Source organism: Schistocerca serialis, chromosome 1 (assembly GCF_023864345.2).
Source record: "Schistocerca serialis cubense isolate TAMUIC-IGC-003099 chromosome 1, iqSchSeri2.2, whole genome shotgun sequence".
NCBI lineage: Eukaryota > Metazoa > Arthropoda > Insecta > Orthoptera > Acrididae > Schistocerca > Schistocerca serialis.
Window position 1 is genome coordinate 1,133,933,972 of NC_064638.1, and position 17,960 is coordinate 1,133,951,931.

Consider the following 17,960-nt stretch of genomic DNA (forward strand, 5'->3'; position numbering starts at 1 on the left):
CCTGGCTCGGTCGGAGATTTTCTCCACTCAGGGACTGGGTGTTGTGTTGTCCTAATCATCATCATTTCATCCCCATCGACGCAAAAGTCGCCGAAGTGGCATCAAATTGAAAGACTTGCACCAGGCGAGCGGTCTACCCGACAGGAGGCCCTCGTCACACGCCATTATTATTATTATTGTACTTCTCAGCTCTGTTGAATTTGCTCCCATTTAAATGCTTGGAGCAATTACCTCCTGCCCCCTCCCCCCCCCCCCCCCCCCAACATTTTTCTCAATTAATTACCATTAACAATCATAGAATTAGGGTATTACCTCTGCTAGGAGGACGCAGCATAGGTGGCTTTGCCCATGGCTCTGTTGCGTGCCGGCCAGGCAAACGGAGCGGTGGTAACTGGACTATTTTATCTCCACCTGAAGCAGTCACTGGACCCAGAGTTGTGCTGGGAGATGCCTTTGCACTCCCACGTCTCTCACTGTTTTGCTGATCTACAGTAAAAATTTAATAAATCAGAGACTAAAGCTATATGACAATCATCGTCATTTTGTTTCTATATTAATAGCTATAGAACAAGATAATATCAGTGTAAAGGCAAAATGAAGTGTAAAATGTAGTACAGCTCATAAAAAAATAAGGCAACATATTAAATACTACACACATCAAAAGAAGTTTCGCATCACCCCACGCCTATTAGATGGAGGGAGTCCGACAGCCGATCAGTTCCAGTCATTCCACCAGGAAGTGGGTACATGGCTCGTGTTGTCTGTAGTTCAACTGTGCCTAGACAGTCAATACCGCAGTTCGATTGCGTCCGCATTGTTGCTTTGTGCCAGGAATGGCTCTCAACAAGGGAAGTGTCCTGGCATCTGGGAGTGAACCAAAACAATGTTGTTCGGACATGGAGGAGATACAGAAAAACAGAAACAGTTGATGACATGCTTCGCTCAATCCACCCAAGGGCTACTACTGCAGTGGATGACCGCTGCCTATGGATTATGGCTTGGAGGAACCCTGACAGCAATGCCACCATGTTGAATAATGCTTTTTGTGCAGCCACAGGACGTCGTGTTGCAACTCAAACTGTGCGCAATAGGCTCCATGATGTGCAACTTCACTCCCAACGTCCATGGTGAGGTCCATCTTTGCAACCACGACACCATGCAGCGTGGTACACATGGGCCCAACAACATGCTGAATGGACTGCTCAGGATTGGCATCATGTTCTCTTCACTGATGAGTGTTGCATATGCCTTCAACCAGACAATTGTCAGAGATGTGTTTGGAGGCAACCTGGTCAGGCAGAATGCCTCAGACACACTGTCCAGCGAGTGCAGCATTGTAGAGGTTCCCTGATGTTTTAGGGTGGCCGACATATGCTGCTGGTGGTCATGGAAGGCGCCATAATGGCTGTACAATACGTGAATGCCATCCTCTGACCGATAGTGCAACCATATCGGCAGCATACTGGCGTGGCATTTGTCTTCGTGGACAACAATTCACGCCCCCATCATGCATATCTTGTGATTGACTTCCTTCAGGATAAGAACATCACATGACTAGAGTGGCAAGCATGTTATCCAGACATGAACCCTATTGAACATGCCTGGGATAGATGGAAAAGGGCTGTTTCTGGAAGACATGACCCACCAACCACTCTGAGGGGTCTACCGTATTTACTCGAATCTAAGCCACACTCGAATCTAAGCCGCACCTAAAAAATGAGACTCGAAATAAAGGAAAAAAAAATTTCCCGAATCTAAGCCGCACCTGAAATTTGAGACTCGAAATTCAAGGGGAAAGAAAAGGTTTAGGGCGCATCTCCAAATCGAAGCAAAGTTGGTCCATTGTAACATGGGACACAATTTAGGTCGAATGAATTATGATACAGCTACAGTAGTTTGGTTCGAGTCGTAAGCTTCCCAGTTAAGCTTTACCAGCTAGCCATTGCTATGCGTCAGGCGCTCCGTCCGTATTTATACGGGTACCCTTCCTTGTTCACGTGCTTCGTCTGGTTTGAATCAATTGCTTATTTTCCTTTGACCTGATAAGTGCCGTTTTCTTTGTTATAGGTGTTTACGTCACTCTAAGCTGAAAATGCATTACTGTACTGTGTCATGCATTTTTTGTCGCATTCTGATAGTGCATGGCTTGCTTTTGTGCATGCTACCGCCACTTACAAGTTAAAAAAAAGAGGAATCGCCTCATTAGCGAAACAACGGCAAGAGAGTGCTATTTGTTGTTACTTACACTGCTGCTTTCTTTGATAATTATCAACAAGAACCAAATAATAGAATGCATAAGATAGAACATGTTCTGAACGAGAGTTAGGCGAAAATTTTTCTGCATTTGAAAATCTTTGCGGCCGCTTCTTTAGTACATCAAATTCTGCACAGAAATTAGAGTCACCTTAGATTTAAAAATCTAGTCAGTTGCCATGCTTCATTTCTGACTGTATCATTATTAGGGATAAGAATAATACGAATATAAACACGACACGATACGTATATTCTTCCGCGTTTGCTGTTGTCTCACTCTAGTTTCGTAGTTTATAAGGCAGACAGGATTTAAATGAGATAGCAGCAAACACGAAAGAATACATGGCAAAATTTCATCAGGTTCCTATGAGCAACCATCTCTTCTCACAGGTAGGAAAAAATTCAGAACGTAGAGTTGGCCATATCGACAAACATCCCAAACAGTCTTGCTAGTCGGATTTTCGTAGTACATTGAAATTCTGCTACATTCGAAGATGAACTATACGGAATTTGTATTTACTTCGTTGGATTATGTATGAAAATGCAGTGGTCGAAACTCGGGATGGAAGAAAAAAGCTCATCTTCCACCTTTTTTTAAAATTTATTTACTGACGCAGAGGTTTTGGCGCCAGTACTTATCTTTGCGCCTACAAAGCATGCCTGTGTAGCACTACATATATTTGATGGCAGAAGTTAGTTGTGGCGGCACCTACCAACATTTTTCAGAACTTCCACTTGCTTTGCACTCGATTCTAAGCCGCAGGCGGTTTTTTGGATTACAAAAACCGGAAAAAAAGTGCGGCTTAGATTTGAGTAAATACGGTATGTTGAATCACCATTGAGGAATGGGACAATCTGGACCAACAGTGCCTTGATGAACTTGTGGATAGTACACCATGATGAATACAGGCATGCATCAATGCAAGAGGACATGCTACTGGGTATTAGAGGTACCGGTGTGTACAGCAATCTGGACCACCACCACTGAAGGTCTCGCTGTATGGTGGTATAACAAGGAATGTGTGGTTTTCATGAGCAATAAAAAGGGCAGAAATGATGTTTATGTTGATCTCTGTTCCAATTTTCTGTACAGGTTTCGCAACTCTCGGAACCGAGGTGATGCAAAACTTTTTTTGATGTGTGTAGTTTCCAAGATATGTATTAAATTTCAAGTTCAACTGCTCAAAAAGAAAAAGGAAAGAAAAGAAAAAAAAAACCTTACATGCTGTCAACAATTTTTCCAGTAAAATACTCATGAGACACTCTCACATAATAAGCAATTTCTCAAACAGAAACAGAAGGTATATCAGTGGAACTTTCTTTCAACCTATCGTGACAAATATTCAAACGTGCATAACAACAATGGAAATTGCTGGATCTAAAGATAACCACTCAACTGTATCAGAGTAATGTGTTGCACATACATATATATATCAGAAAACAGTGTTTACTAGCTTTCAAGCTCTGGCACTTTTTCTAACAAAATTACATACACTCACACACAACCACAGAGACACCTAACTGCACACTCTTGTATCTATGAAAATGACTGCCCAGTTAGTGAAATTAAACAGAGTAACTAAAGATCAATGAACTGACTACGAAAAGCATCCAGTTGTAACACCAAAAATGCAGGATGCATGGCACCTGCTACCGAGATATAACTCTTTTTTTTTAATTGTATGTAAATATTTGTAATTTAAATGCTTTCTTTTAATAAGTAAGGACATTGCTTCACTGTATGTGTACATTTAGGTAGAAGCCTGTTGCCGTTTCATTGTATTTATTTGTGTTTTACTGTGAAACTTATAAGCTCTAGGAAAAAGCCAAAGGAATTGTTATTTGCATCGACTAGCAACGATAATAGCAGTAGGGAGTTGTTGTGCAGAGTGCGCGGAGAGAGCGAGAGACGGGTTCCAGTGCTTGTTGTGTGCGGAAGTGTGGTGTTCACGCTCTCCCAGTAGAGAGCACCATTTTCGGCAGCATCATCTAGGCGTGCCAGCCAGATGTATGGAGCAGGAGTACGGACAGTGGACGGGCGGAAGAGGCTGAATTAATTACGATTGCCTGTTCGTATGATTAGCCATGGCTCCACAACATGCTACCATCTTCAACAACAGCAACAGTTCCAGCAACACAGTTTCGTCGTCAGCTCTGAGTTTCGTCGTATGCACAGCACTGAAGTAAGGCTGTTCATTGGTAGAAAGTATTAATGGCTAACCCAGCAGCACAACTGAATGTGATTTGATAGATAAGATTTATTTAAATGATAATCAGTTAAATTCAGGGCGATTGTGTGCTCATTGCCCCCAGACATTGTTACCAAGCAGGATTCTTGTTCATTTTTTTTCTAATACGCTAACTGAGTGTCATACGAAACAAATTGAATAGTTACAGCCAGTTTATTAATGAATAATTTCTCTTTTAAGAATTTTAGCCTCAGTCTACTTTCAGTTAACTGTTGTACAACAGAGGCTTCAGTATATGACTAAAGTAAAGCAATTTCATTTTTCAAGTTTGAGAATTAATCACTGGAAAAAATCCAAATCTAAAGAAATGCACAAATTAAGTGTGTGGAATATTATTTATTTTACATATAGCTTGGAGCTCATGGGTTTAATAATACATATTTTTCTTTCCCATCATCTTGTACAGGATTTTGGATGTAAATTGCCCTAGTGTGCTGGCGACCGTTAATTGCTTCCTTTTCGTTCATTAGTGTAACTTTGGATTCTTGATCAGTGGTATCCCTTTCTGTCCAGTGTTGTTCATGAGTGAATGCACAAAATAACTTTCATTTTCCAAATTATAGCCCTATTCGGTTTAATTACTTTTATTTTTAGTAGACTTTCCATCAGAAGGGTCGGTTGTACACTTTCCTATCACTTCTTCAGGAAAGATAGCCTTATACAATTACAAAAACTCCATTAAGCATACACACAATCTACGGTCATATTTTATATCGCAAGCAGGATAGGCTGATTAGTAAGAGAGAGGTTACACAGTCAATTGGAAATATTTTTTGCGAGGGAAAACTGCCTCTGAAAAAAAGCTGAAGTTGGAGAAAGAAAGTATCTTAAGCAAATGCATAAGACTGAATGGTGAAGTAAGGGGTGAAACTGGCAGAATAGATACAAATCAGATAGATAAAAAAATAGATAAAAAATCTACTCACCAAGCAGCAGCAGGAGAACACACATAAAACAGATATTATGTATGCAAGCTTTCGGAGCCAATGGCTCCTTCTTCTGGCAGAAGGGTTAAATGGGAAGGAAGAGGGGTGAAGGAAAGGGACTGGTGAGGTTCAGGTGAAGGTGTGTGGTTTGAGGTTTTCGGGCAGAAAAGTCACCAAGAACCATGGGTTAGGGGAGACTTACCATCCAATAAATAGATACAAAGGTTTCTGCTTGGAATCCCACTCTCTCCCAAGTCAAACAATAGAGGGACATGGTTAAACCTACTTTCCTGTCCATTGGTAATTATTATTCACTATCAATATCTTCTGATGTTTGTCATCTGTGGTTGTGTGGTGGTGACAGTTGTTTACAGAGTGTGTGTGTGTTGTCTTTTTACATATGCCCCACATAGCAAGATTGTAAATTTAACCTGCACAGCGACCTCTCATTGCGATCTCTTTTGAAAATGACAGGGTGTGCACCTGTCTAAATGTTGGCTGTTGTTAAGGATGTCACTCAACTGCATTCCTACAATTTGTTTGAATATTTTAGATGCTGGAAGAAACTCAAGTTCCACGTTGTTTACTTATAAGGGGAGGAAATGTAACATTGTTTGCAGAAGTTACATAAACTTCAGAGTACAAGAGTGTGACTGTAATGTTCACTTTCGTATTTGATTTGGAGTCAAGACCATAATATTGTTTCCATGCTTGCCAAAGTTGAGCGTCATATGAATTCTAATTGCAAGATATGCAATGGTTTTGCTCTTGTTCACAAAAGGATGCATTATGCTTCCTGACAGTTGGGTTTTGTTTCCATAGAATTAATTTGGCTTCATCTGATGATTGCTTCAAATAGCTGAAGGGTACTCCTTGTCACAGTCTGACTTGGAATTTCATTCTAAAACTTTGAAGCATTCACGTAAGTTTTAATCTTCCCATGGCTCAGAGTCTAACATTACATCTCAATGTTCTGTGATCCATATCACAGAGAAAGCTATGGACTATGCAGATTTGTATGAGCTAGGGAAAGGTTTAGACTTTGTGCCAGCTGTGAAGTGTTTAACTTTAACTGTTGTTGATTTTATAAGTTCTGTGGAAGAGGCTGTTTTTTAACACTTTGGAGACCAGCCACTTAGAAGAATACTGGGCCTAGGAAACCAGCCATTTATGCCATCTTTTAAAGCATTACTGGCATATGTGTAATTGCTGTGTCTTCAAGAGTAATACACACTAAAGAAGGCCTAAGATTCAAGATTTATTTTTCATATTCACTTTACTTCTTTGATAGATAACAAATTTTGAAATAAAGAGGACAGGAAGTATAATTATCCTCAAAAGAAAAAAGTCCGAGTTGAGTTATTGTGCAATTTCTTCCTCTTGGACCTCCAAAATTTCTTGCTCAATCAACATACAAGATGTATTTGTAACAGAATTACAGCAAACTATGAAACCTAATGAATACACACATGAAATTGTGTCAGTGTGGTCATACTGGTTCAGCCACTCACAATAGCAGCTGTTACGTTCACTAATGTTTCTTTCACTAATGTTTCTTTTGAAATAATTTTAGAGATTGACAACAGAAGGCAGCACCAAAGAAGCAGTGGATCGCAAGATGTCTGTATATTGTTCTCATATGAAATGAGTCCAGTTTTCTAGCGACAAATGGCTCACACTTTGAGAAAATTGCAGCCTGAACTATACTTGGGCACGATCTTTTTTAACACAAAGCTGCAGCCTGAGCTATGCTCAGGTTCAGTTTCTGAAGTGTTAAACTACCTCCTGATACTGCCAAGGAGGTTAGAAGAGAAGCGCGCTGCATGCTGACTGGGACACAATCACCCAAGGTTAATATTACAGCAGCTGAGAGTGCTGCTTTGTGTTCACTCAGTTGAATCCTGACATTGTTACCTTACCTGCAGGCAAGTGCAATGCCACATTTATGTTGCACAAGCAGGGAGTGCATTAAAAAGCTGTATTGTTTACAGTCTGATCCAATGTACCATGGACTCACTGCTGACCTGACAAAAAGGGTTGAGAAAGAGACTAACAATCTGCTGAGGAAAAGAACCTTGTTGGATGAGACTATCAAGAGTTGCCACTCTTACTGCACTGTTCCCACTAGATTATATGGCATTCTGAAGATCCACAAGGATGGGGTTCCTCTTAGGACTACTGACTGTAACATTAGTGCTCCAGCATACTGTTTAATGAAACATCTTCTAACTGTCGAGCTCAGTAGTAGGCTGGTGAGTACACCATATTAAAAGCTCAGAAGAGTTCATATGTTTATTAGTGGGGTTTGCATTTTAATGATTCTGTCATTGAGTAAGTTTTAATGTAGTCTCTCCCTTCATTTCCATTCCTCTGTATGATTAGTTAAGGTTACTTAGGAGTAGACAGATGGCTGTTTGTCTGCATAGCACAATAGGAACCTATTTTGACATGTGTTGGCCTCCACTTAGTTTTATTGAGTGATCAGGTACATGAACAGACAGATGGAATTGCGATGGGTAGCCCTTCATCACCTTTTATTGGCAATCTGTTTATGGAAGATTTTGAGGCACATACTCTGTAGTTCATTTATTTATTTCTTACTCCATTGATCCAACTGTGATAACTCACAAGGATACAGAGTGTGTCAGAAAACACTCCATACGTAGGTAGTATTAAAGCAGTCAATCATACAGAAATAATACTCCATGCTTGGATTACATATATGTGGTAAGAATGACAGATTACAGCAAACATTAGACATAGAAAGTGAAAAACAAATACAAAACCAGTGAAAATAACTATGAATATTGCATTTGTATGGTACCTCCATCACTGCTCAACTTACACTATGGCAGGGGCGGGCAAACGCTGCACGCGGCTCATGAGCACACAGCGCTGCATGTGTGCTGCTCGTGTGCAATCGTCGAACGGGACAGTGCCGACAGCCTGCAGGTTGCGGCAGTGTAGTGCCAGGCTAAGCTGCGGACGTTGAAGCGAAGCGAACACTACGTAGTGAACATTGTATTTCAATAACCGGAAAATGCAGAGTGAATCAAGGAAACGGAGAAGTGGAGATTTGCTATCTTTTAAAAAGGAATGGGAGAATCATTTGTTCTCTGTGGAAAAAAGTGAAAATTGGAAATGTATAATATGTGACAGTATTGTCGCTGGTGAACAGATGTTTAATATTGAACGCCATTATAATACATTTCAGTATGTTGCCGCTCTTAGTGCAATAAAAGAGGAATTTCTCAAGCGATTTGGGGATATATCTTACTTATCCGAAGGTTTTGAATAGTTCTCGAGAGAATCTGGTTTCTGTAGAAGATATTCATCTCAGTTTGCAAATGGAATTAACAGATCTACAGTGTAATTCTCGTCTGAGAGACAAGTTCCTTTTGGCAAGACGTGTAATAGATTTTTATCACGACTTTCCACAGCAAGAGTTTCCTCGTCTCCATCGTGAAGCCATGAAGATAGTCAATGTTGGGCTTGACAGACTTTTGTGAGAGATTTTTTTCTGTTATGAAAATTAATAAGTCTCGGTTAAGAGCAAACATCAGTAATGAAAATTTACGTAACTGTTTGCGTTTGTCTGTATGTAGAAATTTTGTTCCAGACATTAAACGTATTGTAAACTCCACCTGTGATAATTAAATAAAACGTATCGTAGGTAATAGGTCCTCTTTCAAACCATGATTTCTGTCAAGCACTCCTACTAACCTTATTCCTTCATTTAATAAAGCAGGCCAGGAAACAAAACGCATTACAGAGGAAGAAGCGGAGAGACGGTATGGTGGGGAGGGGTGAGAAGCGGGTGGCCAGCTTGCCCCTGTGTGCACGCAGAACACCTGTTAACTGCACACGTGCATGTGCACCGCACACATGCAGAATTCCTGCCCGCCCCTGCACTACGGTATACCATACTCAAAATTTCTGGTCCAGATCTATTAGGTTTTATCATTGTAGCTAAAAAAAAACTCTTCCAAACTGTAAAACGACCTTTCCAGCACAAATTGCTTCAGATGCTCCCTAAAAGAGGAATGGTTTATCAAATTTGCTTTTAATATCTGGAGGGAGAGCATTAAAAAGTTTTGCACCAGAGAATTGAACACCTTTTGCACCACAGTCAGGTTTTTACAACTATTGTGGAAATCGTGCTTTCTCCTAGTATCATATCCATGGTATTCACTATTTCTTTTACAAACCCAGTGTTTTTGCTGATGAAACACATAAGAGAAAATATGTACTGGGAAGTAACAGTAAGAATTTTTATTTCCCGGAAAAAGTTTCTACAACTACAACTCTAGTCTTCATTATTCTTACAACACATTTTTGGGCCAAGACTATTTCATTTGCAAGTGATTGATTTCCCCAAAATATAATACCATATGTTACAAGAGAATGAAAATATCCATAGTATGCTACTTTCATTATGTTTATATTTCTGCTCTTGGAGAAAAAGTGTAGGGCAACTTGGAGAAAAGTGTAGGGCAAAAATCAATGAGCTGAGTCTCTTCTTAAGATTTATTATACGATGAGACCAGTTTACTCTGAGGTCAATTAGAAAATGTAAAAACTTCATTGTTTCAACTCTTTCAATTGACTCTGTGCCATACCTCACAGTTAACTCATCCTCAGTTATAGTAGTTGCAGTGAACTAAATATAGTTAGCCTTATTAAAGTTCAGTGAGAGTCCACTGATGCTAAACCATTTAATTAAATCAATAAGAATATTCTTAACAGATCCTTGAAGATCTTCACATGTATGATCATCAATCATAATTGAGGTAGGTCATTTATAAATATGTGGAACAGTAAAGGACCAAGAATCAATCTGTGGGGCACTACACATTTAATCATTCTAGACTCGGATGAAACCAGGCCACTACAGATGTCATCAGTACCATTTACTACTACTTTCTATCTTTCAGATATTATTCTGATCCCTTACTTGCTACACCACTTATTCCTAATAGGTCTGCTTTCTGTAATAGGATTTGGTGGTTCACAGTGTCAACAGCTTTTGACAAGTCACAAAATAACCCTATTGCTACCATTTTTGTCATTAATTGAATCCAGAACTTTATTTGTGAAAGCATAGATTGCTTGTTCAGTTGACAGACCCTTTCAGAAACTAAACTGACTTTTGATGAGGAATGTTATATTTATCAAGTTGTTCCAAAATTCTCATATACACAAGCTTTTCCAGAATCTTTGAAAAAGCTGTTAGAGAGGAAACTGATCTATAATTTGTGACTTTGGTTTTGTCACCTTTCTTGAAAAGGGTTTTACAGCAGCTTATCTGAGTCTGCCAGGCACAGTTCATTGTTGTAAGGATGCATTGAAAATGTGGCTAAGTACATCATTAACAGAAGCACAGCTCTGTTTTAGTAAATTGTTAGAGATATTGTCTACCCCAGTGGAATATTTATTCTTGAGAGAGATAATTGTTCTTTTAATTTCAGATGCTGTGACAGGTCTGATATGAATATTACCTGTATTTTTGGATATAATCTTTTGCATATGACTCAGAACTTCATTAACAGAGCCCTTGCAGCCTGTTTGTTCAGAAACTGACAAGAAGTGGTTGTTGAAAATATTGGCTATGTTTTCAGGATCATGTATTAGATTTCCTTCATGTATAATTTTGAGTTCTTCAAAAGTTCTTATGGTTTTTCCCTGTCTCCCTTCTAACAATACTCCAAATAGTCTTCATTTTGTTATGAGAGTTATCAATTTCTTGCTCATAATACAATGCTTTTCACTTTTGTATTACCTTCTTTAGTGTCTTTCAGTACATTTTATAATGGCCAGTTTTCATTGTGTCCTTAAACATTCTAACTGCAATGTAAAGTTCCCTCTTTGTTTTACATGATTGTTTAATTCCCTATGTGATTCAGTGTTTGGTTTGATGATGTATCAGTATTGCTTCTAACAAACTTTTTTTTGGAATACCTCTTCAAAGATGGCTGAGAACTCATTTATGAATATATTAAATTTTGCACTAACCTTATCTACCCTGTATATTGGGCTCCAGTCCATCTGTTGCAGTTTGTTTTTAAAACTTCCAGTGCATCACTAGTCATTGATCTAGCAGATTTCCAGGAGGGTATTAATTTCTTGAGGGGTGTACTGTCATGCAGAGTGAGAAGTAGTCCATCATGGTCAGATAGTCCATTCAAGGCAGGGGTGACAGTAAAGCTATGATACGTACTTAAATCTATAAATATATCTAAAAACTCAGATGATGTGACTTACCAAAAGAAACTGCTGGCAGGTCAATAGAAACACAAACAAACACAAACATACACACGAAATTCAAGCTTTCGCAACAAACTGTTGCCTCATCAGGAAAGAGGGAAGGAGAGGGAAAGACGAAAGGATGTGGGTTTGAAGGGAGAGGGTAAGGAGTCATTCCAATCCCGGGAGCGGAAAGACTTACCTTAGGGGGAAAGAAGGGGTATACAGTCGCACACACACACATATCCATCCGCACATACACAGACACAAGCAGACATTTGTAAAGGCAAAGAGTTTGGGCAGAGACGTCAGTCGAGGCGGAAGTACAGAGGCAAAGATGTTGTTGAAAGACAGGTGAGGTATGAGCGGCAGCAAATTGAAATTAGCGCAGATTGAGGCCTGGCGGGTAACGAGAAGAGAGGATATACTGAAGGGCAAGTTCCCATCTCCGGAGTTCTGACAGGTTGGTGTTAGTGGGAAGTATCCAGATAACCCGGACGGTGTAACACTGTGCCAAGATGTGCTGGCCGCGCACCAAGGCATGTTTAGCCACAGGGTGATCCTCGTTACCAACAAACACTGTCTGCCTGTGTCCATTCATGCGAATGGACAGTTTGTTGCTGGTCATTCCCACATAGAAAGCTTCACAGTGTAGGCAGGTCAGTTGGTAAATCACGTGGGTGCTTTCACACGTGGCTCTGCCTTTGATCATGAAACTTCAACAAAAGCCCGTACCAAGCTACTGAGTGTCTCTCCTGCAGAGTCTTCCATTGGAGTTTATCTGTAATCTCTGTAACGCTTTCACGATTACTAAATGATCCTGTAATGAATCACGCTGCTCTCTGTTGGATCTTCTCTATATCTTCTATCAACCCTATCTGGTACGGATCCCACACTTGTGAGCAATATTCAAGCAGTGGGCGAACAAGTGTGCTGCAACCTACTTCCTTTGTTTTCAGATTAAATTTCCTTAGGATTCTTCCAATGAATCTCAGTCTGATCGACGATCAACTTTATATGATCATTCCATTTTAAATCACTCCTAATGCCTACTCCCAGATAATTTATGGAATCAACTGCTTCCAGTTGCTGACCTGCTATATTGTAGCTAAATGATAAAGGATCTTTCTTTCTATGTATTCGCAGCACATTACATTGAGATTAAATTGCCATTCCCTGCACCATGCGTCAATTCGTAGCACATCCTCCTGCATTTCAGTACAATTTTCCATTGTTGCAACCTCTCGATATACGACAGCATCATCCGCAAAAAGCCTCAGTGAACTTCCGATGTCATCCACAAGGTCATTTATGTATATTGTGAATAGCAACGGTCCTATGACGCTCCCCTGCGGCACACCTGAAATCACTCTTACTTCGGAAGACTTCTCTCCATTGAGAATGACATGCTGTGTTCTGTTATCTAGGAGCTCTTCAATCCAATCACACAGCTGGTCTGATAGTCCATATGCTCTTACTTTGTTCATTAAACGACTGTGAGGAACTGTATCAAATGTCTTGCGAAAGTCAAGAAACACGGCATCTACCTGGGAACCTGTGTCTATGGCCCTCTAAGTCTCATGGACGAATAGCGCGAGCTGGGTTTCACACGATCGTCTTTTTCGAAACCCATGTTGATTCCTATAGAGTAGATTTCTAGTCTCCAGAAAAGTCATTATACTCGAACATAATACATGTTCCAAATTCTACAACTGATCGACATTAGAGATATAGGTCTATAGGTCTGCACATCTGTTCGACGTCCCTTCTTGAAAACAGGGATGACTTGAGCCATTTTCCAATCCTTTGGAACACTATGCTCTTCTAGAGACCTACGGTACACCGCAGCAAGAAGGGGGGCAAATTCCTTCGCATACTCTGTGTAAAATCGAACTGGTATCCCATCAGGTCCAGTGGCCTTTCCTCTTTTGAGCGATTTTAATTGTTTCTCTATCCCTCTGTTGTCTATTTCGATATCTACCATTTTGTCATCTGTGCGACAATCTAGAGAAGGAACTACACTGCAGTCTTCCTCTATGAAACAGCTTTGGAAAAAGACATTTAGTATTTCGGCCTTTAGTCTGTCATCCTCTGTTTCAGTACCATTTTGGTCACAGAGTGTCTGGACATTTTGTTTTGATCCACCTACCGCTTTGACATAAGACCAGTTAGTTCCAGGTAGCCTGTAAATAGCCACTACTATTACTTGGGAGCTATCTACTGTAACTTCTATTGCACATGCTTCAAACAGTTGCTCTAAACAGTATTTCCTTACATGTACAGCTCTAAATATGACATTATTTTTAACAAAAATAGCTGCACCACCTCTTTCCTTGTTGTCCTTAGAGTAGTAGCTTGCAATGTTGTAGTTAGATTCTAAATGTAATAAGTTAATGCCATTTGTGACATGATGAGCATTGTTTATACAATTTCTGTCATTTATATTAACTGATAGCTGACCTACTTTGCTGCTAAGTTCCCTAATGTTTTGATGAAACATGGACAGGTTAGACTCGTTTGTAGAGGTGTCACTTATCTTGGGTGCTTCTTGCTCTTTGTATCTGTAGTTAAAAATACTTTCCGACTAGATGTGTGCACTACTTTCCATCTGCTTGCTGCTCCTAGTGCAGTCTGTTTGGCTGTTGTGTTTACTTCTGTTGCTGCTGGTACTTCTTTTTCTTTTTCTTCTTCTTCTTCTTCTTCTTCTTCTTCTTCTTCTGCGGGTGATGTTATGCCTAAAAAATTCTTTGTGTATTTGTTGAATGTGGCTTCCACTTCATGGTGATGATCAAGTGGTGAAGTTATTTTTGGAGCTTGCAAAATTTGTTTCATTCACCTCCGTATTGGCTTGAACCATTTTGTAATTTGCATCTATTTTAATATTTGATTGTTACTTTCTGTTTTAATATTTGACTGTTACAGTTCATAATTTGGAACTGACTGATGTCTTTACTGTCTGCTGCTCACCAAAAATGCTCTGTGATTAGGATTCAATTGGCACTTGTCCTAGTTTCTTCACTGTCCTGTGAAATACAAGTAAATATTTTATCAGCAAGTACCTCCTTTTCTGATGCATTTAAGTGAAGACCAAGAGCTGTATAGAACCTGTGTCATCAAATGGTTCAAATGGCTCTGAGCACTATGGGACTTAACATCTGAGGTCATCAGTCCCCTAGAACTTAGAACTACCTAAACCTAACTAACCTAAGGACATCACACACATCCATGCCCGAGGCAGGATTCGAACCTGCGACCGTAGCAGTTGCATGGTTCTGGACTGAAGCGCCTAGAACTGCTCGGCCACTATGGCCGGCCCTATGTCATCATCATCACCATCATTTAAGACTGATTATGCCTTTCAGTGTTCAGTCTGGAGCATAGTTCCCCTTATAAAATTCCTCCATGATCCCCTATTCAGTGCTAACATTGGTGCCTCTTCTGATGTTAAGCCTATTACTTCAAAATCTGGGTGCCTTCTCCTTGGTCTACGCCGACTCCTCCTACCCTCTACTGCAAAACCCATGAGTCTCTTGCGTAACCTTGCTTCTGCCATGCGTGTAACATGACCCCACCATCTAAGCCTGTTCGCCCTGACTGCTACATCTATAGAGTTCATTCCCAGTTTTTCTTTGATTTCCTCATTGTGGACACCCTCCTGCCATTGTTCCCATCTACTAGTACCTGCAATCATCCTAGCTACTTTCATATCCGTAACCTCAACCTCATTGATAAGGTAACCTAAATCCACCCAGCTTTCGCTCCCATACAACAAAGTTGGTCGAAAGATTGAATGGTGCACAGATAACTTAGTCTTGGTACTGACTTCCTTCTTGCAGAAGAGAGTAGATCGTAGCTGAGCGCTCACTGCATTAGCTTTGCTACACCTCGCTTCAAGTTCTTTCACTTTGTTGCCATCCTGTGAGAATATGCATCCTAAGTACTTGAAACTGTCCACCTGTTCTAACTTTGTTCCTCCTATTTGGCACTCAATCCATTTATATCTCTTTCCCACTGACATTACTTTCGTTTTGGAGGTGCTAATCTTCATACCATAGTCCTTACATTTCTGATCTAGCTCTGAAATATTACTTTGCAAACTTTCAATCGAATCTGCCATCACAACTAAGTCATCCGCATATGAGAGACTGCTTATTTTGTGTTCACATATCTTAATCTCACCCAGCCAGTCTATTGTTTTCAACATATTATCCATAAATAATCTGAACAACAGTTGAGACAGGTTGCAGCCTTGTCTTACCCCTGAAACTACTCTGAACCATGAACTCAATTTTACCGTCAACTATAACTGCTGCCTGACTATCTAAGTAAAGACCTTTAATTGCTCGCAAAAGTTTGCCTCCTATTCCATAATCTTGTACAAGACAATAACTTCCTCTTAGGAACCCGGTCATATGCCTTTTCTAGATCTATAAATCATAGATACAATTCCCTGTTCCACTCATAACACTTCTCCATTATTCGCTGTAAGCTAAAGATCTGGTCCTGACAACCTCTAAAAGGCCTAAACCCACACTGATTTTCATCCAATTTGTCCTCAACTAATAGTCGCACTTTCCTTTCATCAATACCTGAGAAGATTTTACCCACAACACTGATTAATGAGATACATCTGTAGTTGTTACAATATTTTCTGTTTCCATGTTTAAAGATTGGTGTGATTACTGCTCTCGTCCAGTCTGATGGAACCTGTCCCGACTCCCACACCATTTCAATTATCCTGTGTAGCCATTTAAGACCTAACATTCCACTGTATTTGACGAGTTCTGACTTAATTTCATCCTCCCCAGTCGCTTTATTGCACTGCAATCTATTGACAATTTTTCCACTTCCTCAAACGTGATCCTATTTCCAACATCATTCCTATCCCATTCTACCTCGAAATCTGAAACATTACTGATCGTATTTTCACCTACATTGAGCAACTCTTCAAAATATTCCCTCCATCTGCCCAAGGCATCCACAGGATTCACCAGCAGTTTTCTTGACCTGTCCAAAATACTTGTCATTTCCTTCTTACTTCCCTTCTGAAGACTGCTAATTAAACTCCCGAATGGTTTTCCAGCAGCTTGACCCAAAGTCTCCAACCTGTTTCCAAAGTCTTCCCAAGATTTCTTCTTGGATGCTGCAACTATCTGTTTGGCTTTGTTTCCTTCTTCAACATAGCTTTCTCTGCCTACCTGAGTTCTAGTATGCAGCCATTTTTGATAAGCTTTCTTTTTCCTTTTACAGGCTGCCTTGACTGTGTCATTCCACCAAGCTGTTTGCTTCATCCTACCTTTACACACTACTGTTCCAAGACATTCTTTAGCTACTTCTAGTACTGTGTCCCTGTACCTTGTCCATTCCTTTTACAATGACTGTAATTGACTACATTCGACTAACTGGTACCTTTCTGAGATCCCTGTTATGTACTTGTGCCTGATTTCCTTATCCTGAAGTTTCTCCACTCTTATCCTCCTACATATGGACCTGACCTCCTGCACTTTCGGCCTCACAATACCAATTTCACTGCAGATTAAATAGTGATCAGTGTCATCAAAGAATCCCCTGAATACACGTGTGTCCCTTACGGCCTTCCTGAATTCCTGATCTGTTATTATATAGTCAATGACAGATCTGGTTCCCCTGCCTTCCCACATATACCGGTGAATATAATTGCTTAGGCTTCCGTGGCCAGAGTCAGTCGACATAAAAGTTTTCTGGGTTTGGTACCGCGTCATAATGTAAAAACTACTGCTGCTATAGAAAAGCCAACGTTTTGGCCATGATTGCAGCGGCCCAGAAGAAGGCCGCTGCAATCGTGGCCGAAACGTTGGCTTTTCTATAGCAGCAGTAGTTTTTACATTATGACGCGGTACCAAACCCAGAAAACTTTTGTGTATACCGGTGAATGTTCTTATGTTTAAAAAAGGAGTTTGTGATTACTAAGCCCATACTGGCACAGAAATCCAAGAGTTGTTTCCCGTTCCTGTTGGCCTCCATATCCTCTCCAAATTTACCCATAACCTTTTCATACCCTTCTGTTCGATTTCCAATCCTGGCATTAAAATCACCCATGAGCAGAACACTGTCCTTGTCCTTTAACAACTACATCACTGAGTGCGTCATAAAAACTATCCATCTTATCTTGATCTGTCCCTTCACAATGTGAATATGCTGACACAATCCTAATTTTCTTGCTCCACATCAGTCGTTCGTTTACATAACTTATTGCAACTACGCTGGGTTCCATTTCTTTCCTGATGAAAAGCCCTACACCCCATTGTGC

General features: G+C 40.2%; 1 protein-coding gene across 1 annotated transcript in view; it reads right to left on the bottom strand.

Moving 5' to 3' along the window:
• Positions 1–17,960, bottom strand: part of LOC126455880 (ADP-ribosylation factor-like protein 13B) — a gene marked incomplete at its 5' end in the record, with an annotated part of 214,049 nt that overhangs the window by 31,653 nt on the left and 164,436 nt on the right. Inside the window, one exon of the mRNA XM_050091643.1 lies at positions 313–486. Coding sequence (XP_049947600.1) covers positions 313–486 — 174 coding nt within the window. The remainder of the gene's footprint in view (positions 1–312; positions 487–17,960) is intronic.